At 38.4% G+C, this 22,129-nt stretch overlaps 2 protein-coding genes across 8 annotated transcripts in view; one reads left to right on the forward strand and one right to left on the reverse strand.

The window, feature by feature from the left end:
- The window catches only part of rev1 (REV1 DNA directed polymerase), a 101,664-nt gene extending 91,990 nt beyond the window's left edge, over positions 1-9,674 (forward strand). For 6 of the 7 annotated variants that reach the window (XM_059964465.1, XM_059964464.1, XM_059964466.1 and 3 more), the window contains 2 exons: positions 5,128-5,230; positions 9,233-9,674. In XM_059964465.1, the coding sequence (XP_059820448.1) occupies positions 5,128-5,230; positions 9,233-9,344 (215 nt within the window). In that variant the 3' untranslated portion in view covers positions 9,345-9,674. Of the gene's footprint in view, positions 1-5,127; positions 5,231-7,299; positions 7,440-9,232 lie in introns of all 7 variants that reach the window. The other variant, XR_009511185.1, reaches the window with a different exon arrangement.
- Positions 9,675-15,441: 5,767 nt separating this feature from the next.
- Positions 15,442-22,129, reverse strand: part of eif5b (eukaryotic translation initiation factor 5B) — a 70,648-nt gene continuing 63,960 nt past the window's right edge. Inside the window, exon 24 of the mRNA XM_059964471.1 lies at positions 15,442-16,194. Within this exon, the coding sequence (XP_059820454.1) occupies positions 16,087-16,194 (108 nt within the window). The 3' untranslated portion in view covers positions 15,442-16,086. The remainder of the gene's footprint in view (positions 16,195-22,129) is intronic.

Raw genomic sequence — 22,129 nt, forward strand, 5'->3', positions numbered from 1 at the left:
GAATTCTACAGTTATGTTAAGAGTAAGAGGATTGCAAGAGACAAAATTGGTCCTCTGGAAGTTCAGAATGGTGATCTATGCATGGAGACAAAAGAGATGAGGGAGATCTTAAATTGATTTTTGGCATCTGTATTTACTCGAGAGACAGACACACAGTCTATAGAAGTGAGGCAAAGCAGCAGCAAGGTCATCAACCCTATACAGAGGAGGTGTTTGCTGTCTTGAAGCAAATCAGGGAGGACAAATCCCCAGGATCTGATAAGATATTCCCTCGGATGATATGGGAAGTAAGAGCAAAATTACAGGTGTCCTATCAGATATTTAAATCATCCTTAACAACAACTGAGGTAGTGGAGCATTGGAGGATAGCTAATATTGTTCTGCTGTTTAAGAAAGGCTCCAAGAATAAGCCAGGCAATTATAGTCCATAAGTCTGACATCAGTAGTGGGAAAGTTTACTGGAAGGTATTCAAAGAGACTGGATATATGAGTATTTGGATGGACAGGGATTGATTAGGGTTAGTCAGTATGGCTTTATGTATGGTAGATTGTGTCTAACCAATCATAGAGTATTTTTGAGGACGTAGTGGATGTTGTCTACATGGACTTCAGCAAGGCATTTGACAAGGTCCCACATGGGAGATAGGTCAAGAAGGTTCAGTCACTTGGCATTCAATATGAAGTATTATATTGGATTAGACATTGGCTTTGCAGGAGAAGCTAGAGAATGGTAGTAGATAGTTGCCTCTCTGACTGGAGGCCTGTGACAAGTGGAGTGCCACAGTGGTTGGTGTTGGGTCCGTTGTTGTTTGTCATCTATATCAGTGATCTGGATGATAATATGGCAAACTGGATCAGTAAATATGCAGATGATACCAGGACTGGGCATGTAGTGAACAGTGAGGAAGTCTAGCAGAGCTTGCAGCGGAATCCGGACCAGCTGGAAAAATGGATTCAAAAATGGCAGATGGAATTTAATGCAGACAATTGGGAGGACCAACCAGGGTAGGTATTACACATCGAGCGTTAGGACACTGAGGTGTGCGGTAGAACAAAGGGATATGGGAATATAGGTCCATAATTCCTTGAAAGTGGCATCACAGGTAGATAGGGTCGTAAAGACAACTTTTGGCACCTTAGCCTCCATAGGTCAAAGTAATGAATACAGGAGTTGGGGTGTTATGTTGAAGTTGTACAGTGTCTATAAAAAGTAGTCATCCCACCCCTGGAAGTTTACATGTTTTATTATTTTACAACATTAAATCACAATGGACTTAAGTTGGCTAACGCTGATCAACAGAAAAAGACTCATTTGTGTCAAAGTGAAAACAGATCTCTACAAAGTGATCTAAATTAATTACAAATATAAAACACAAAATAATTGGTTGCCTAAGTATTCATCTCTAATATGACACACCAAAGCATCACTGATGCAACCAATTGGTTTTAAAGTCACATAATTAGTTAAATGTGCAGTCAAGTTGTTTCAACAATTGTAGTAAAAATAGACCTGTATCTGGAAGGTCCGACGACTAGTGAGTCAGTATCCTGGAAAAGGTTATACCTTAAAGACAGAAGAACATGCCAAGCAACTACATGAAAAGGTTATTGAAAAGCATGAGTCAGAAGATGGATACAAGAAAATTTCCAAGTCACTGAATATCCCTTGGAGTACAGTTAAGTCAATCATCAAGAAATGGAAATAATATGGCACAACTGTAAATCTGCCTAGAACTGGTCATCCTTAAAAACTGAGTGACCATGCAAGAAAGACATACATGGTAGATGGTAGGACATTGAGGAATGCAGTAGAACAGAGTGATCTAGGAATAATGGTGCATAGTTCACTGAAGGTGGAATCTCATGTAGATAGGGTGGTGAAGAAAGCTTTTGGTATGCTGGCCTTTATAAATCAGAGCATTGAGTATAGGAGTTGGGATGTAATGTTAAAATTGTGCAAGGCATTGGTGAGGTCAAATTTGGAGTATTGTGTACAGTTCTGGTCACCGAATTATAGGAAAGATGTCAACAAAATAGAGTACAGAGAAGATTAACTAGAATGTTACCTGAGTTTCAGCACCTAAGTTACAGAGAAAGGTTGAACAAGTTAGGTCTTTATTCTTTGGAGCGTAGAAGGTTGAGGGGGGACGATAGAGGTATTTAAAATTATGAGGGGGATAGATAGAGTTGACGTGGATAGGCTTTTTCCATTGAGAGTAGGGGAGATCCAAACAGGACATGAGTTAAGGGGCAAAAGTTTAGGGGTAACACAAGGGGCATCTTCTTTACTCAGAGAGTGGTAGCTGTGTGGCACGAGCTTCCAGTAGAAGTGGTAGAGGCAGGTTCGATTTTGTCATTTAAAAAAAAATTGGATAGGTATATGGACAGGGAAGAAATGGAGGGTTATGGATTGAGTGCAGGTAGGTGGGAATAGGTGAGAGTAAGCGTTCGGCATGGACTAGAAGGGCCAAGATGGCCTGTTTCCGTGCTGTAATTGTTATACAGTTATATATGGTTATAAGGGGACTAATCAGAGAGGCCACCAAGAGACCTATGATAACTCTGGAGGAATTACAATTTTCAGTGGCTGAGATGGAAGAGACTGTGTGTACTACAACTGTTGCCAAGATGCTTTACCAGTTGCAGCTTTATGGGTGAGTGGCAAAGGGAAAGCCACTATTGAAAATAACTCACATGAAATCTTGGCTAGAGTTTGCCGGAAGGCATATGGGAGACTGAAGTCAGCTGGAAGAAGGGTCTATAGTCTGATGAAACCAAAACTAAGCTTTTTGGCCATCAGACTAAATGCTATATTTGGCATAAGCCAAACATGGCATGTCATCAAAAACAATTCATCCCTACAGTGAAGTACGGTGGTGGCTACATCATACTTTGGAGATGCTTCACTGCAGCAGGCCCTGGAAGGCTTGTGAAGATAGAGGGTAAAATTAATGCATTAAAATACAGGGAAATCCTAGAGGAAAACCTGATTCAATCTGCAAGAGAACTGCAACTTGGGAGATTTATTTTCTAGCAAGACAAAGACCCCAAGCATAAAGCCAAAGCTACACAAGAATGGCTTAAAAACAACAAAGTTAATGTCCTGGAATGGCCAAGTCAGAGTCCAGATCTCAATTCAATTGAGGATATGTGGCTGGACTTGAAAAGGGCTGCTCACTCATGATCCCCAGGCAATCTGACAGAGCTTGAGCAGTTTGTAAAGAATGGGGAGAAATTGAAGTGTCCAGATGTGCAAAACTCATTGAAACCTATTCACACAGACTCAAGACTGTAATTGCTGCCAAAGGTATATCTACTAAATACTTACTTAAAGGGGGTGAATACTTAGGCAATCAATTATTTTGTGTTTTATATTTGTAATTAATTTAGATCACTTTGTAGAAATCTGCTTTCACTTTGACACAAAGTCTTTTTCTGTTGACCAGTGTCAAAAAGAACAAATCAAATCCACTATGATTCAATGTTGTAAAACAATAAAATATGAAACTTCCAAGGGGGAGGGTAAATACTTCTTATAGGTGCTATATAAGACATTAGTGCGGCTTAATTTATGCAACAAATGTAATGGGTTTGTTAAGTAAATCAGAACATCATCAGCAAATCATCACATGTTAAGAGTAAAAGGTGCAGTGTTTAAGGGGAACATAAAGAGAAATGTCTTTACTCAGAGGGTTGTGAGAGTATGGCACAAGCTACCAGCGCAAGTGGTGTTTGTGATTACAATTTCAACATGTAAGTGAAGTTTGGATAGGTACGTGGATGGAGGGCTATGATCTGTTTCTATGCTGTAGTTTTCTATGATTGGTTGTCGATCTGGGAGGCAAAGTAATTCCATGGATGACATAAAGACTGGTGGGGCTTTTGATCGTGTGTAAGGTTTTTGATTGTGGCTGCAGAGATACATATATTGATGTGTTGGTGAAATGGGCTGAAAAATGGCTGAGTTTAATCCAGACAGATGTGAGGTGATGCATTTTGGGAGAACAAATAGAATGGCAGTTAGAAAGTATTGATGAACGGAGGGACACTGGAGGACAAATTCGTAGAATCCTGGAAGTGGCAATGTTGGTAGATAATGTGAGGAAGACAGATGGGATGCTAGCCTTCAATGAAATCAGTAGTAGGGAGTTGTATTCCAATTTTATGAAACCTTGCTCAGACCTCAGCTGAGGTACTGCAAACAGTTAAGGTCACCAAGTTATAGGAAGGATGTAATTGACCTGGTGAGAGTTCAGAAGATATTCACCAAGAATGCATGAGGTGGGGTAGTTAATTTATGATGAGTAACTGGAAAAGCTCGATCTGTTCTCTCCATAGCTGAGCTGGTTCTGAGGGAACATGTTTCAAATGTATGAATAGGATAGATTGCAAATACTATTTCCCATATCAATACTAGATCAATTAAAATAGAGGACATAGGTTTAGGGTAAGAAAGAAGTGAGTTGTAGGGGATATGAGGGCCTCTTCACCCAGAGAGTGTTAAATGCCTGGAGTACTGTTCAAGAGTGTGGGTAGCAATGGGTTATTGACAGCGCTCAAGATGTGTCTCAAACACTTGAATTGCTTAGGCATAGTGGGCCACAGACCAGGTTCTGGCAATGGGATTAATAGATGTCATACTCATAGCAGCTCAGTGATACATTTTGGAAGTTTATAAGTAGCTCTTGTGCTCTTCAGAGCTTAGAGTACAATTTCAGTAGGTCCAATAATGCATGAAAGTCCTGGTTTAATAAAACTCAGATGGCCCCATTTCTATTCAATATATAATGCTGAAGTATTCTGTACAACCCAGAATATGGTTGACTACAGCTTGGCAGTGTCACAGATGAACTGGAATGCTAGGGTTGATTGAAGTTTGCTACATGGCACAGCAGTGAATTATTTAGTTGTTAAAATGGGAGAAATGGTGCAGGCATGGTGCAATTGTTAAATTTCTGCTTCAGATCACAGCCACAGTGGTTTCAGAGAATTAGTGATAGATTTGGACAGGTAATAAGTAATTTAGAGAAAATTATATTGCACAGGGTGCATTGTCCTTGACAAATAAAGTAACAGATTTGAATGTGGATTTCTATTAATGCTCTAATTTTTTTCTTATTTGTATAGAACCGGTGGAAGAGGATATTTTGCAGGTGGTTAAGTATTGTACTGACCTCATTGAAGAAAAAGATCTAGAAAAGTTGGACCTCGTCATTAAGTACATGAAAAGGTAATAAGTACATTAATATGCCAAGATATATTGTGTTTACTGTAATATTCACCTCACGTATACTTCGTAGAATTATGTTCTACTTATTGTTGATCTTATTTGTTTGCTGAACTCTGGCTAATTATAAAAATAATTTAGAGTTTTGGTTCATGATTTTTTGTATGTCGTCTTAACAGTTTAAATCTTCATTGTTAGTGGGATATAAGTTTAGATTCCGTAAATCATGATGTCCCCAGGTTGGAGTTGCTTCTGGCTATGCATGATTAAATTTACTCTAATGTAAAATTATTTTTCATAAATTATGAATCTCTTTTGTTCTTGTTCATATCCTCTATGCATCACAGGATTGTACATGAGAAATTTTCAATAATCTGCATTCCTCATGCAGTTCTTTATTCTTTCTTGTCTATGCTGTAGAGATTGCAAGATGAGCAAAGGAGGGCTTTTTCCTCAATTTAGGCAACTCATTGGTTTGTATTTGCTAAATAAAATTAGATGCAGATTCCAGCTTTTAATGTCTTCAAAAAATGGGGTCAACCTCGGAAGCCATTGTAATGTAAGAAAAAAAGGAAGGGGCATGAATTGGCCATATGGATCTTGAACCTATACTTATATTTACCATTTTCCCAAAGTAAACATCCTGTGATCTTTGAGTAACATTACAAGTTAGAAACAGATGGGTCTTCTAGGATCTTTGAAAAATGCTTTGCAAGTTATGTAGAAGAGATTAGTTGTATCAATATTGTAAGGTTCATTCTAAATCAATTGATATTTTTATGCTCCTGATCACTGTATCAGTGCCAGGGAAGTGATTGATATTCTAATTGCAGTGATTGATTTCATTACTTACTGTTTTGTTGAGAGGTCAAATATAAATTTGGTCTCAGTGACAAACTAATTTCACTATGAACATAGTGGAAAAAACTGGGAGTTTTCTCTCCCCATTGCCCAAACGTGGGCAGGATACAAATGCAGTTCCAAGATTTTAAAATCCATTCCACTACTCAACTGTCTTACACATCACATTTTTAAAGATGTTCTTGACATTTCTGATCTATTAATACCCAACTTGTTGTTCCTTTTGTTACCAAGATATTGGATGTTACTCTTGTTCAAGGCCCTAGATTTAAATTGTCACCTATCATACACAGCAAGACTGTTTCAAGCTTCTCCTTTAAACTATGCATCATGCCATCACTTTAATAATCCCTTTGTGCCAAATCCATCTAAAGTAATGTATGATAAATCTGAATTGTATTATTTTCATGATGCTGCATAATTAAGATTTTTGTTAAAATAAATCAACGCTGCCCATTTGCTGAGATTCCTAATAACTAATAACTTCCTAATAACTTCTGTGATTACTGTTGGCAGTCATCAGGGCTGAATAAAACTCAGTCTTTTGATCTGATAAATAACTGATCTTCTTGATCATGCCTGATTCACATGAATAGACCTTTCCCTCACAATCAATTCCAATTCTTTACATGTATTTATCTCCTCACCTATGGACTTCTCTGCCTTCAAAACATATAATACTTAACTGTTCTCTTGATAATTTAATTTTTCCCAGTTCAATAATCAGTCATTTGCCTATTCTGCTTGAATACATTTCATGATCATTTTTCCCCGTATCACATCCAGTAGCTTCTTGGTTCAGTACTATTGCTAGACTTCTGTTTTATATACTTTATATTGGTTTTAGTACCATGAACAGACAGCATTACTCTACATACAGTTTTAAATCCATAATAGTTCTAAATGTAATTGTGCTTAAGTATTTTTACTGCTGTCTTACAGCATTTTCAGCAGTTGACTATTCTTGTTCCTTTGCATATCTGATTTCTGCAAATGCTCTTTCCCACTGTTCTTTCATTGCTGTTACATCTGCTAACTCCTTTAAGGAAAAGTAGATTCCCTTGCCACATTTTCTGTGATCTCAGTCACAATGATTATAGTGAAAAACTCTCCCCCTTTGTGTTTCCTTATTATGGCCAACATAAACATTTATTATTGCAAGTTCTGTCCAATTTCATGGTGCTGACTGTATTACATTTGTTATTCTCAAGGTAGTGCCTTCAAACTTACTCTTGTCGTACGCCATTAATCTTCAATGGGCTTGCATTTACTGAAAGCTTGTGCCATAGTAATGGTGCATCTACAGCGTACACCATTATTATCATTTTGCAGAAATTCCAGGAACTTGTGCGTAAGTGACTCCTGCCATTATATATGCCACATGATAATTTTGCTGCCACTGTTGTGCTGCCCCAGAGGGATTTTTGCCTAAATAGTTAAACAACAAATTATAGTACTGCCCCTCCCCCAACCAATATTAAGATTAGTGTCAGGTTGCAGTTTGACTTTTGGTCCATAATAGAAAGGCACTGGAGCGTAAGAATATTTCTGCTTAGGATTTACAGAGGATTGAAGTTTGTTTTGCCAAGTCAACTAGGTTCTAAATAGTTGCCTTGGAATTCTCCAAATCATTTGATGTACATTTCTAAATAAATTTACCATTTCCCACCTCCCCATCGAGCAACTTTTAACCTTGAAATTGTTCTAGTGATAGTACATTCCATGACTCCATCATAAATCTGAGTATTTCTATCTTAAACACTTTCTCCTTTTGTTCATTCATCCATCCATTTATTGACGATAACCTCCACTCACCTAACCCCATTGTGACAATTCTACACTTTAATATCTGAAATACTCTTTCAAAGAAAGTGTCTTGACTTGCACAGTATTTTGTCCTTTTTCCAATGCCTAAATCAGATTGAGGCCATCTTTACCCTTTGCAGCAGTGGACTTTTTCTGTTCTTTAGGAATGCTTTTCCTCATCATATAATCAGCAACTGTCACCTTTACCTATGGTAATTCCTTCCTTTTGTTCCTTCCTATCAGTAGTTTTTGCATTTCTCCTACCCTTGACTTCAAATTGAAGCACATTATTTAAACTTAAAGACTCCTTGGTTTTCTTTTTCATACCAAAGGACTCCTGCTCTCCTCCCCCACTCCCTTACTAACCATTCAGTTATAAAGTCTTAAGTCTTTGAATTTTGCTGACATTTCTGGAAAGGCTGCTGAACTTAGCACTTGATGTGCAAGGAAAATCATACATGATTCTTCTCTTGCCTGTAATTGGTACTCTTGAGTTTTTCATTCCTTTTGAAGTAACTTTAATTCCGGAGCTCTCATTTTTATTCTTATAGTTTAAAACCTTGCTGGTACTCTAAGGCTTGGAACTTCATGCTTTAAGTATACAACTTATTGCACAGAAAATAAACAATAGTAATACATAACATTTTACCACTGTTAAGAAAATTAACTTAGCTACCCAGTCTGTAAGGTAGGTGTCCACAGTAATCATCTGTGTTACAAGTTTGGCTGATCTTCAAAGCTGTCATGACACCAATGCAAATGTTATCTGCTTTTATTAGTATCTACCATTGAAATATAAAATACCTGTTAGCATTTCATATTTGAATGCCATTAATTAAATGACATCAGTACAAAGCATGGTAACCATTAGTGCATTTCAGAATTGGCAGTGGATCATGCTACTTTGGCAATAGAGTTTGATCTTGCATAGTTTCAGTGACTAGCTCTGTCCTTTTGTCTCCAAACAAATTGATAGTACCTGTAATTCTTTTAAGTGGGAAGGTGGGGATACGAATCTGTACTAATGTGGTTTTGGCAGAAAGTCTTGAATTGTCGTTAAATACCTCTAACATATCTAGAAATCTGCAGACAAATTAAGAATTAATATTTTGGATATAGGCTTACAATCAAATCATTGATAATTTTTCTTCAGATCAGAATTTCACTGAAGTTTTAGTTTGTTATAGTTTAGTTTGTTTGTTTTCTCATCTTTTATAATTTGATGCAGTCACTTTTGATGTATTTTTGCTCCAGGCTGCTGCATAATTGTTATAGTAAGTCACTGTTTACCGGAATCCAAGGAAAATTATACTTTCTATATTTACTGTTTTCTAACAGGCTAATCCAACAATCTGCTGACTCCCTGTGGAACATGGCTTTTGATTTCATTCTTGACAATGTTCAGGTTGTAATGCAACAAATCTATGGAAGCATGTTAAAATTTACATGAAAAGACACTGCTGGTGATATTTTTAAAAACTGTAAAACACTGGAGCCTGGAGCTCTCATCTTGTGCCATAAAACCTTTGTGAAGCTCTTAAAATTTGCATGGTAGAAACGCATTGTGTTTTTATGAAACATTTCTGATAAACAACATTTTGTAGTTTTTTTCCCCCTTGGCAAATATTGTGTGCCAAATTCTTGTTGAAGTTGCATGTAAATAACTGTGTTGTATAAAGTATGTATGTAGAATACATTGTGTTTACAGAATTGTTGTTTATAAGTTTGTTTTTTAGTGGTTTACTTCTATTTAATAAAAAAGTTTGTTGTGAATTCATAACATTTTGCCCTACTGTCATATTTTTTAAAAAAACATCAGAAGACATTGTATATTGGCATTTCAAACAATTTACCAAAACTTAGTTTTTGTGATCAATGAAGTTAGTTACTTTTGTATAAATCTTACATTTGATACTGGGGAATACTTGTTTGTTATGAGTACCTATAATTTATTTTTAACCAACTCTAAACAGGTACAAATGAAGCAGAAAACTTTGTAAGCAATTAACAGGTTTGAAAACTACTGCGTGTTTTCAATTTTAGTTTAAAGCACTACTCACCCCCAGAATTGTGTACTGCATGTGAATACTAACCTGAGACAGGCCTGCTTAAATTTACATAGTAAACTACCTTTGCTAGGAATGTTTCAATGAACAGGTGCCTAGTCTGTCATGTCATGCAGCCAGTATATACTACTTTTCTAGGTTCAAAGCTTGTTCGAGACCAGAGCACAAATCTCAGCTGAAGTCAAATCCTGTCATTCCTCCATAACCTAGCCACTATTTATTAAAGTGACAACATGAAAATTGTTTTTAAAGTAGGTTACCGTGCAGAAATTGGCTGCTGGGCTTCCTATATTCTAACAGCAAGCCTAGGATATTTGTGGCTGTAGAATACTAGCATCTTTTGCATATTTTTCTGGGTGTCCATTTTCTTCACCTAATAAACTTATTTTTGATAGCCTCAGTAAACCACTAGCTTGTCTCCCTCCTTTCCTATCTTTCTCACTGTAATACTGCACCTCACCAACAACTTTCTGTGGGTTAGGTGTTCATCTTCAGAACTAATGGGAAACACTTCAAATTAGAGTCATAGTCATACAGCATAGAAACAGGGCCTTCAGCCTAACTGATCCATCCCAATCATCCTTCTGCTGGTCCAATTGTATGCATTCAACATACAACCCTCCAAATGCCTCCTCTTCATGTAGCTAAGAAAATACCTCTATAATGTTGCAATTATACCCACCTCAACTACTTCCTTTGGCAGCCCATTGCAGATACTCATACAGCTGTTCACCTTATCCATAACACTCATGATTACATTCTTCACCAGTCCAAGGAATTAAGATACAGGGTGGCTAATCTGTCCCTACAGTCCAGGAACCATCGTGTAAAACACTTCTTCAGACTGACAATATCTTTCCTAAGGAGGACCAAACCTGTACACGATAGTCCAAGTGCAGTCCCATCAACATCTTGTAAATCTGCAGCACAATGGAACATTTCAGGAGCATCCTCTTCCCCTCCACCACCCGATTTCTGAATGGACTATTAACCCATGTAAACTACCCATTTTTTAAACTTCTTATGCACTAAATTTACTTTTGATATAGACAGTGAATTCCAGTTAATCAGGGCATCTCTAAGAAAAAAATTTAATCGAGAAAATTGCCAGTATTCCCTTTGTTTATTTGGCACACTGCTGCTTAATTGGGGCAGGAGACTTGCCGAACAGGTTCTAACTAGCATCAGTCACTACACTTGTATGGCCATTAGATGCTACACCAAACCTAGAATAATCAGCTTTTAAATAGTGTCAGATGCATGTTTGTGTTCAAAAAGCAGTGATTTTTATCACTGGTAGTTGGTGAGGAATAAGCAGCAAGACAATCCTGAACTGTTTTGCTCACTGCAATTTCAGGTATTGGGGCTTGGAGATGTCAGAAACAGCTGGGAGATTTCACCACTTCAATTTAAATAATTTGAAGGTATCGGCAATACCTTGAATGTTACAATGAAAAAGAAGATTTGGAGGATGCAATTGTCGATAGCATTGTATGAAGGCAGCTCTTTAACTGCACTTGGTATTTTTTGCTGATTTCGCACATTGTGTATAAACTCCTCTGTCAATTACTACTAGTTTTATAGAACTGTTAGTAGTGTTCAAATGTGTTCTCTATTTCATTTAGATATATCATTTGCTACTCAGTTTATCTTTTTTAATATCCTAATGTACTATTGCCTCAAAACAACAAATTTCATAATCCTAGTAATACTAAATCTGATTCTGACCAGTACCAAAGTGGGGGAAGAAATTAAGATTATTCAGAACCCTGTAACAGGACCACACAGAAGCTCTGCAAAAGCAGCAGAAACAGCACATCACAAACCATTTTCCCCATCAGAGAAAAGATCTGTGTATCTCACACTGGACACCTCAAACTATAAAACCATCTCCACAATCCCAAGGGGCTGCCTAACCCTATCTACCATAGTTGTAAAAATCAAAAATTCCAAATAAGTGAGCAATAATACATATAGTGCACCACAAACGCCAGGAGTTCTCAGCCTCTGGTGCCACACTTCAGGAAGGAGAAACAGAGAGATCAGTGTGACCATCAAATGCAGTCTCCACATTCTGAACTGGGTGATAGTAGGTGGTGGTCCACACTTGGTCAGGTCATCTTCAGCACACTCAGAGTTAGAGCACTCCATTGGAATTGATGTTGCCAACACCTTCCTTCCCAATGTGCCTTTCCAGGAGTCGCTGTCCCTGCCAACTCTAGCATTGAAGTCGCCAAGAAGAATGACCTTACTTAGGAATATCAAATAGTATGCAGTCTAGGTCAGTGTATAAGTTCTCCTTAACATTGTCTGGTGAGTCTAGGATGGAGCATAGGCACTCAAAGTTGCAGCCATTTGGTGTTAGTGAGCTTAAGGCATGCAGTTATGAGGTGCTCATTGATGCTAACTGGCAATTTGGAGAGGTGACTGATGATACTGTTCTTTATGGCGAATCCAACTTCATGGATTCTGGGTTCTGCTGATTTCCCCTTCCAGAAAAAGGTGTATCCACTGTTCTCCTCCTCCAACTGTCCTTTCTCAGCCAATTGCGTTTCAAAGAGGATGGCAAGATCGATTTGGGATCTTCTTGGCTCTCGAGATGATGGTAGATTGTCTTTCAAGCCAATCACTGGTTTCACTGTCCATAAATATCCACATATTCCAGGCTCCAAAATTAATATGCTTTTGTTTCAGACTGCAGTTTGATGACCCCACTGGATGCGGTAATCCAGTCATGAGTGAGCAGTCAGTCTATTTAGGTGGTGGACTGAGGGGGCCCTAGATATACAGCAGCTTGCTGACTCTAGTGATATCAGGGGTTTCTTAATTGCCACCAGGCTAGTGTATGGCCCACAACATTGTAACCTAAACCCCCTTTGCTCCAAAGATGGACAAAGGCTGCCAAAGGACAATGATGCCATCAATACTCGATGGAAAGAACACTTTCAGAAACTACTTAATTGTAACACCATTGTTGACAATGACTTCATCAACCAGCTCCCACAATGACCCATGAAGGAGCACATGAGTAACCCTCCTAGTATTAAAGAGATGCGGACAACTTGCAAGAAATTGAGGAACAACAAGGCCACTGGGTCTGATGGAATTCCAGCAGAAATCCTAAAGGAAGGCTATAGAGGCATCTGCCTCCTCTCTACACCAGGAAAGGTGCTCACCTGAATTTTGTGACCAGTTTTCACCTCTAGAAGAAGATCTCCTTCCTGAGACTCAGCGTGGCTTCTGTCCAGCCAGAGGAACATCTGACATAATTTTTACAGTGTGTAATTGCAGGAGAAAGCCTGGGAACAAAATTTTCCATTTCATAGACCTTACAAAAGCATTTGACTCTGTAAATCGTCCTGCCCTTTAGCAGGTACTTTTTAAAATCGGGTGCCCGAAGAAATACTTCCAAGATCCTGCAGCTCTTATACCATGATATGAGTGATACAGCATCTTTTAAAGTTGATAGATGGGTCAAACAGGGATGCATCATTGCAATGGAATAGCCACATTATCTGTATGCCTAACTCCCTCTCCTCTAAACAACTCCTGTTTGGCCAACTCAAGGATGCAAAGCTCACTCCTGGAGGGCAGAAAAGGCGGTTCAAGGATAATATCAAGACCCACATCAACCTGAATGGATGGGAGAAATTAGCACAGGATAGGAAAAGCTAGAGAAGTATTGTCTATGAGGAGACTGCACAGCTCGAAGAATACCTCCAACATGTCGCTGAGACTAAGCAGCTGCAATGCAAGGAGAGACTGGTAAAAGCCCAACCAGCTACATCCACCACCACTTCAATGACCTACACCTGACAACACTGCAATAGGATTTGTGAATCATGGATCGGCCTCTTCAGTCATCTCAAGACCCACAAGTGACTAGATCAACCACCAGAAGAATCATATTTGGTTACAAGTGATCACTGATGATGATGATGGACCACAGTTCCAGCATTGCCTGTACTGACTTCTTGAAAACCGCACTGACAATACAGACGAGCTGCCACAATACGTCAATCACATAACATATCAAACACGTACTATGAGGATTCATTGGCCATTAACATCAATATTCTTTCAGAGCAAGAAACACAAAAGTTCTCAAAGATAAGTAAAGGTTGCAGTTTGGAGGAATGGAAATAAATCATAAGATTAAAAACAAGTCACAGATAATGAAAACTGAAATAATATAAACCATTTACTTTGCAGACACACAACATCCCAAAGTACTTTATAGCTAATAATGTATATTTGAAGCCAAGTCACTACTGTTGGAAACAACAGTCAGATTAAACAGAGGATCTTACAAACATAAACATGATCATGGCAAAATATCTTGTTTTAGTGATTTAATTAGGGTAAAACAATTGGAAACCTAAGCACTATGTTAGCTCAACCATACTGGAATACATCAACTGGAATCAAGTATTACTTCTCAATAGCTTTAAAGCACCTTACTACTCTAGGCTTCTAAATTTCCAAAATAATAAAAATGGTATTCCTGGTCTAGAAAAGATAACACATAGCATGTCATAGACTGCTACTCAATTTGAAAATTCTTCAGTCTACAAATCTGAATTCTGATCAAAATAAAAAAAAATCTTTGGACAGAAGTACATAAAGGAGAGACAAACTGAGGACAGAAAGCACGGGAAAAACTAAGATAAAACAGCGAAAACTGGCAGTCAAAAAGAATGGAAATTTGTCAACCCTTTCTCAATTAAAAATTAAAAATCAGCACTGTAATCCATTTGTTTCAAATGTCAACCTGCTTATCATTTTATAATGGTTCATCAAAGAAAATCCCAAAATCATGAAATGTTAGTGAAATCTTTGAGTAACTCATTTTTGCTTGTTTTTTTTTTAGAGAGCTTAATATGAGAACAGAGAAGACAAATACATACACTCAAACTTGAAAAAGCACAAAGACTAATCTAAAGCCATAGTATGCAAGTCATAGTGATGGCAAAGGGAATCTGCACCCATATGTTGCATTCAACAATTCACTACATCCGGCCTAAGTCAATGATTTGAGGGATATTCAAATAGTAAAACTTGGCTTCAGTTTCTTTTAAGTCAGTTGGTCAGAACCTGTCCATATTACCACTACCTTTGCATTGGGAATTCAGTTCCATTGACACAAAAGATAGAATTAACTTCACTGTGACTGTAACTAGAGAGAGAATACCCATTGCTGAAACAAAAAAGAATGGTCATTGAGAGAAGTACTAGAAGATGACTGATGTTCTAAGAACAATAAAATAATTGGATTATGGTGTACGGTGGAATTTGGTGCAATGAAGCCTTTCAAACAGTGGCAACACAACCAGCCATTATTATGGTCCCTTTTAAGACATTGTACTGTGTTTTTTCCTGTACATATTTTTGGTGAGTCATTAGGGCTTTACTTAGTCAAGAATTATCCTCCACCTATCAATTATATTTGATTTTAGAATGATACATTACCAGAAATACAAATGTCATCATCTTCAGCTTTATTTGTGATTTCAGCTTTGAAAGTTTACAATCTGGATCACACAACCATCAATTGTACAAACAATAAAAGGCTGCTCTATAGTTTTCCCCCACAATGCAGGTGGAATTCTCCTAATTATCTATAAAATTTCATAGGCACAAAAGCAGAGTATGCGAAATGAAATGACTGAGAAAAGGAGTTCCTGGATGAAAGAAAAATTCGCTATATCCAAAATTACTTGTCGAAAAGGCTGTACACTGCTTCTGCACTGTAGTTCACAGGATTCAAACACTTTATTCATTATTTCACACAGTTAAAACGATTAGGGAGCACTACTTTCAAGTTCGATGTAATGAAAGGGAAGATTTTAAAAATACCAACTGGTACTGAAGGTAAGGAAGGAGCAGGAAAAATAACCAGGCACATTGAGAGTTGTAACAATATGTAAAACTGATCACTGTCAAACCAGTGCAAGTGTTTTGGTTTGTCATGGAAAACGTTTACTAGCTATAACCACTTTTTACTCTGGATTCTGGCTCTCAGCACTCCAGCGTGGCTTATTATTAAAGTCTTGTTGAAGCACAGACCTTAAATCACACTCAATTCTCCCTTTGCTGAAGTTTTGAAATGAAAACAAACTGCATTAGTTAGATAATTTCAAATACTTTCTTCAGTTCCATGATAAGCTGCCAATCAGACTTCTGCATCTCATCTCTGAACCAGTCTTTCAAGGCATCAATGGATTGTCGGCTGATCTGCAAAACAAAATATTACAATTCAACAGGCAAAGCTACAAAAGACCATTATTGTACAGACATTTTGGACAAAGACAAATGATTTTGTACTTCTAAGAATGATCAACTCTTTTGTAGTCTTCACTTTGATATGTTGTTCTTCCCTCTACAGCTTCATTTTCTTTGTATAATGGGCTTCAGTATTTGCAATCAGTCTTAGGAGTTTCAGTAACATGCTCCTCTAATATTTACATTTGGCATCTGTTTAATGTACACAAAGCTGCTATCACTTGTATTACTGTAGAAAGGAAAGGCACAAAACTAGATAACTTTTTAAAAATTTTATGCACAGTGGCAGAACTTCAAACTCATTTTGTTGCCTTGAGGATTTGGGACTGTTTGTTTAAGGCAGATTAGATTCTTAGAGTCAGTTTCTCTCATTTCATTTTTATTAGGTATAAAAGTGATGTACAACAGTTCTAATGAAATGTCAACCAAAGCAGTAACGTTTTTCGATGCTGATTGAACCTGCTATGCTTTCTAGAATCCTTGCTTGGAGTTCATTTCATTAAACTATGAAGTGAAAAAATGATCGGCTATAGCCACAGTTTATCATGAGTTTAAACACTAGGTTGTTTTATCATTTTTAGACACAAATGAGTTGCATTTATTAATGCTAGAAAAACACATTATGCATTAACTTCTCTTCTTTATGTCATTTGAAAGTAGATCTAAATTCAGACTGAAGTTAAAACCATGCTTGGGATTTCCAGCATTTGCAGAATCTCTTGGTTAAGAGTGAAAGATACATATATCCTCTGATTCAAGTAAGGTTTTCAGCTTTTTGCTGTCCTCATGTAAACATAAATACCACTATTAAACACAATATATTTAAAATCGTAACATATTTCAAATGCATCCCAAAGTTAAAACAGATAGTCTTGAAATAATGAATTGCCACTAAGCAATATCGAATAATTTTATTGATCTTATTAATAACATTTGTATTAATAAATTATAACAATTTACCATAAAATGCTTAGCTAAAGTTTATTTACACAAAAAGTAACATTTGAGAATAGAATATACAGAACATGTAATTTGAACATTTCATAGGACAATTACAATATACAATTTCTATTTAACAAAGAAGCCAAACTACCATTTACCAGTGTAATCACTAAATTAATTCATTTTTATTAATTTCTTCAGTGATATTTTATTCATCACTATCAAAAGAAAACAGATGTGAACAAATTGTAAAATAGAAGTTTTAAATGAAGATAAAATTGTGTGTAAATAATCCAAAGACCAATAGGTCTTTTCCAGGTTAGGATCAAAATCAATAGTGAAAGAAAGAAATAGATCCGGGACCTGTAATAGGAGCAGAGTGCCAGTTTGGGGACAATTAAAGTGATTCTATTGTTATGTTATCCACGAGCAGGGCTTAGCGGTGGACATAGAACATAGAATAGTACAGCACATTACAGGCCCTTCAGCCCACAATGTTGTGCCGACCTTCAAACCCTGCCTCCCATATAACCCTCCACCTTAAATTCCTCCATATACCTGTCTAGTAGTCTCTTAAATTTCACTAGTGTCTCTGCCTCCACCACTGACTCAGGCAGTGCAGTCCACACACCAACCACTCTGAGTGAAAAACCTTCCTCTAATATCCCCCGTGAACTTCCCTCCCCTTACCTTAAAGCCATGTCCTCTTGTACTGAGCAGTGGTGCCCTGGGGAAGAGGCGCTGGCTGTCCACTCTGTCTATTCCTCTTAATATCTTGTACACCTCTATCATGTCTCCTCTCATCCTCCTCCTCTCTAAAGAGTAAAGCCCTAGCTCCCTTAATCTCTGATCATAATCTATACTCTCTAAACCAGGTAGCATCTGGTAAATCTCCTCTGTACCCTTTCCAATGCTTCCACATCCTTCCTATAGAGAGGCGACCAGAATTGGACACAGTACTCCAAGTGTGGCCTAACTAGAGTTTTGTACAGCTGCATCATTACATCGCGACTCTTAAACTCTATCCCTCGACTTAAGAAAGCTAACACCCCATAAGCTTTCTTAACTACCCTATCTACCTGTGAGGCAACTTTCAGGGATCTGTGGACATGTACCCCCAGATCCCTCTGCTCTCCTCCACACTACCAAGTATCCTGCCACTTACTTTGTACTCTGTCTTGGAGTTTGTCCTTCCAAAGTGTACTACCTCACACTTCTCCGGGTTGAACTCCATCTGCCACTTCTCAGCCCACTTCTGCATCCTATCAATGTCTCTCTGCAATCTTTGACAATCCTTTACACTATCTACAACACCACCAACCTTTGTGTTGTCTGCAAACTTGCCAACCCACCCTTCTACCCCCACATCCAGGTCGTTAATAAAAATCACAAAAAACAGAGGTCCCAGAACAGATCCTTGTGGGACACCTCTTGTCACAACCCTCCAATCTGAATGTACTCCCTCCACCACAACCCTCTGCCTTCTGCAGACTAGCCAATTCTGAATCCACCTGGCCAACCTTCCCTGGATCCCCTGCTTTCTGACTTTCTGAATAAGCCTACCATGTGGAACCTTGTCAAATGCCTTACTAAAATCCATGTAGATCACATCCACTGCACTACCCTCATCTATATGCCTGGTCACCTCCTCAAAGAACTCTATCAGGCTTGTTAGGCACAACCTGCCCTTCACAAAGCCTTGCTGATTGTCCCTGATCAGACTATGATTCTCTAAATGCCCACAGATCCTATCTCTAAGAATCTTTTCCAACAGCTTTCCCACCACAGATGTAAGGCTCACTGGTCTATAATTACCTGGACTATCCCTACTACCTTTTTTGAACAAGGGGACAACATTTGCCTCCCTCCAATCCTCCGGTACCATTCCCGTGGACAACGAGGACATAAAGATCCTAGCCAGAGGTTCAGCAATCTGGACATAAAGATCCTAGCTGGAGGTTCAGCAATCTACCAGCACAGCACAATGGACCAGCACAGGAATGTACAGATAAAATGCAGTCACAAACAAGTCAAAAAATCCTCAAGTCTGCTTCATGTCTGCAGAGAATGAGAGTGTTTCTCTGTGAACTAAGCACCTAACTTTAGGTTACAGAGGATGGTAAATAGAGAGCTGCAGGACCAACCTGGAAAGAACCAGATGCATTAAAATTTGATAGCCTTTGAGCTATTTGCAACAACTCTTTCTCCAAGGTTAGAGTTGTGGCTATAACAGATGGCAGATTTCTGTGCCGTTATCCTTGAAGCAAAGCAATTGCAAACATTTGTCAGCACTGCCATTCAGGCTGACATATCACTCTCCAAATGAATATAGTTTTCTTGTGAGTGTTCTCTTCAACCTCCTCCATCTTCTAGCAAAAGTATTGTGTATTCATCACTCATTATCCTAGTCAAGCTGGATCCCAGAAGGAAGACCTGCCATGTTACCAGGTCCAGATGTAACAGATTTGTTCAGGAGAGATACAGCTGGGGAACAGCATGTTTGGCCAATGAGTCCACACTGAGCAACCACCTAATTGCACTAATTCTAAATTAATCGCATTTTATCTCCCCACATTTTCATCAGCTCTCCTCCCCTCCACATTCTACATACTAGGAACAATTTACAGTGGTCCTTAGAAGCCATGTTTCTATTTTCTGTTTGTCTGTACCGTATTTTGTGTTGCACATTTATTATGTTAATCTGTCTTGCGGGTGAGGGTGTGGCAGAGGTGAATGAGTATAGTTGTGTTTTCACACTTTGTCTAAGTACAGTTTAATCTGGTTAGAGCCAAGGAGTGAGCCAGCGGGTGATATTTTGGTTGACCGCAAAGGTTGTTTACATACATTAATTTTTATATTATGCTCATTGGAACATTAATCTTGCTTTATTGCTAGTTTTAGTTTTGTTAGTTGTTTTTTTTTAAATTGGTATAAGATTGCTTGTCTTTGCCCGACCAAAAATACATTTTTAAATTTGGAACATTGTTATTTTGGAAGCTCATCATCCAGTGTCATCCCCCGTAAACAGTCTCTCAGCAGATTTGGTTTCTTTCCAAGTAACTGCTGCATCTTGTCAATAAAAGTGATACCAAATGAACACCGGTCTACGGCAAAGGACTGCCTCAGATGTGCTGGCGAGTTCGTAATCACAACCCCAGCAGCTTGTGGCAAGTAAACAACCTATTAGCTGATTCATGCTGTGCATTTGGGCTCTGAACAGTTTTGGCTGGGAGGTGCATTGAGGACCATTCCTCAGTTATGTTGTGTTTGTCTGAGGGTTCGTCGCTTTGTTTTATTGAAGTGCAGATGTTTGATTTTGAAGACTGTTTGTTCAGTCTGGTTTAAGCACTGTGGATGCGCGGACAGTTTGTTTGTTGCCTATATTTATTGAATCGAATACTGAATATTGAATATTGAAACGAATAGTGCATTTTACAAACAAATATCATTGTGAGTGGCGCAACAAGGAGGAAGTAACATGAGTGAATTGAAGCACTGAACTGACATCAATGACCTTCAAATCAGGGCTGGCAAAAGAGAAATTAGACTCTTTTCAAAAGCTTTAGTGGGTAGAATTGAACGTCTTCAAAAGGAGTACTTAACAAATGTAAACAAAATTAAAGGTTTAATATCATCAAATAAGGATCTTAAGGGAAATAAGGAAAATGCCTTACAAGTGTAATCTTGAGGACTTGACCCAAACATGTTTTATTGAAGATTATGTTGCTGAAACAATTGAATATTGAATTGAATTGACTATTTCTTACATCCTTCATGAGGAATAAAAATCTTAATGTTATGTCTGTCTAAATGTGCAATCATAGTAATTAATAATAATTTATAATAAACAGAACTGTCAACGTAACAGAAATACACTCAAATCAGTGTGAGTTAATCAGTCTGATGGCCTGGTGGAAGAAGCTGTCCTGGAGCCTGTAGGTCCTGGCTTTTATGCTGCGGTACCATTTCCCAGATGGTAGCAGCTGGAATAGATTGTGGTTGGGGTGACTCAGGTCCCCAAAGATCCTTCCAGCCCTTTTTTCACACCTGTCTTTGTAAATGTCCTGAATCATGGGAAGTTCACAACTACAGATGCACTGGGCTGTCCACACCACTCTCTACAGAGTTCTACAATTAAGGGACGTACAGTTTCCACATCAGGCAGTGATGCAGCCAGTCAGGATGCTCTCAATTTTGCCCCGTAGAAAGTTCTTAGGATTTGTGGCCCATACCAAACGTACTCAACCAACTGAGGTGAAAGAAGCCCTATTGGGCCTTTTTCACCACATAGCTGGTGTGTACAGACCACATGAGGTCCTCTGATGTGGATGCCAAGGAACTTAAAGCTGTTCACCCTCTCAACTCCAGATCCATCGATGTCAATAGGGATCAGCCCATCTCCATCCCTCTTGTAATCCACAACCAGCTCCTTTCTTTTTGTGACATTGAAGGAGAGGTTGTTTTCTTGAAACCACTGTGTCAGAGAGATGCCTTCTTCCCTGTAGGCCACTTCATTATTGTTTGAGATTAGGTCAATCAATGCAGTGTCATCGGCAAATTTAACTAGCAGATTCCGTATCTGAATGCACGAAGTGACAGAAATAAGACGGATGAGCTTGAAGCTCAGGTTGTTGTTGTTGGGATAACAGAGACATGGCTGCAGGGAGATCAGACCTGGGAAATGAATGTGCACGGGTATACGTGCTATCGTAGGGACAGAAATGTGGGCAGAGGGGGAGGGGTGGCCCTGTTGGTGAGGAATGAGATTCAGTCCTTTGCAAGGGGGGACATAGGATCAGGAGAAGTGGAGTCTGTGTGGATAGAATTAAGAAACAGTAAGGGCAAAAGGACCCTAATGGGTATTGTCTATAGGCCACCAAACAGTAGCATGGGTATTGGGTGCAAGTTGAATAGGGAGTTAACATTGGCATGTGGCAAAGGTAAT

Source organism: Hypanus sabinus, chromosome 3, assembly GCF_030144855.1.
Source record: "Hypanus sabinus isolate sHypSab1 chromosome 3, sHypSab1.hap1, whole genome shotgun sequence".
Lineage (NCBI taxonomy): Eukaryota > Metazoa > Chordata > Chondrichthyes > Myliobatiformes > Dasyatidae > Hypanus > Hypanus sabinus.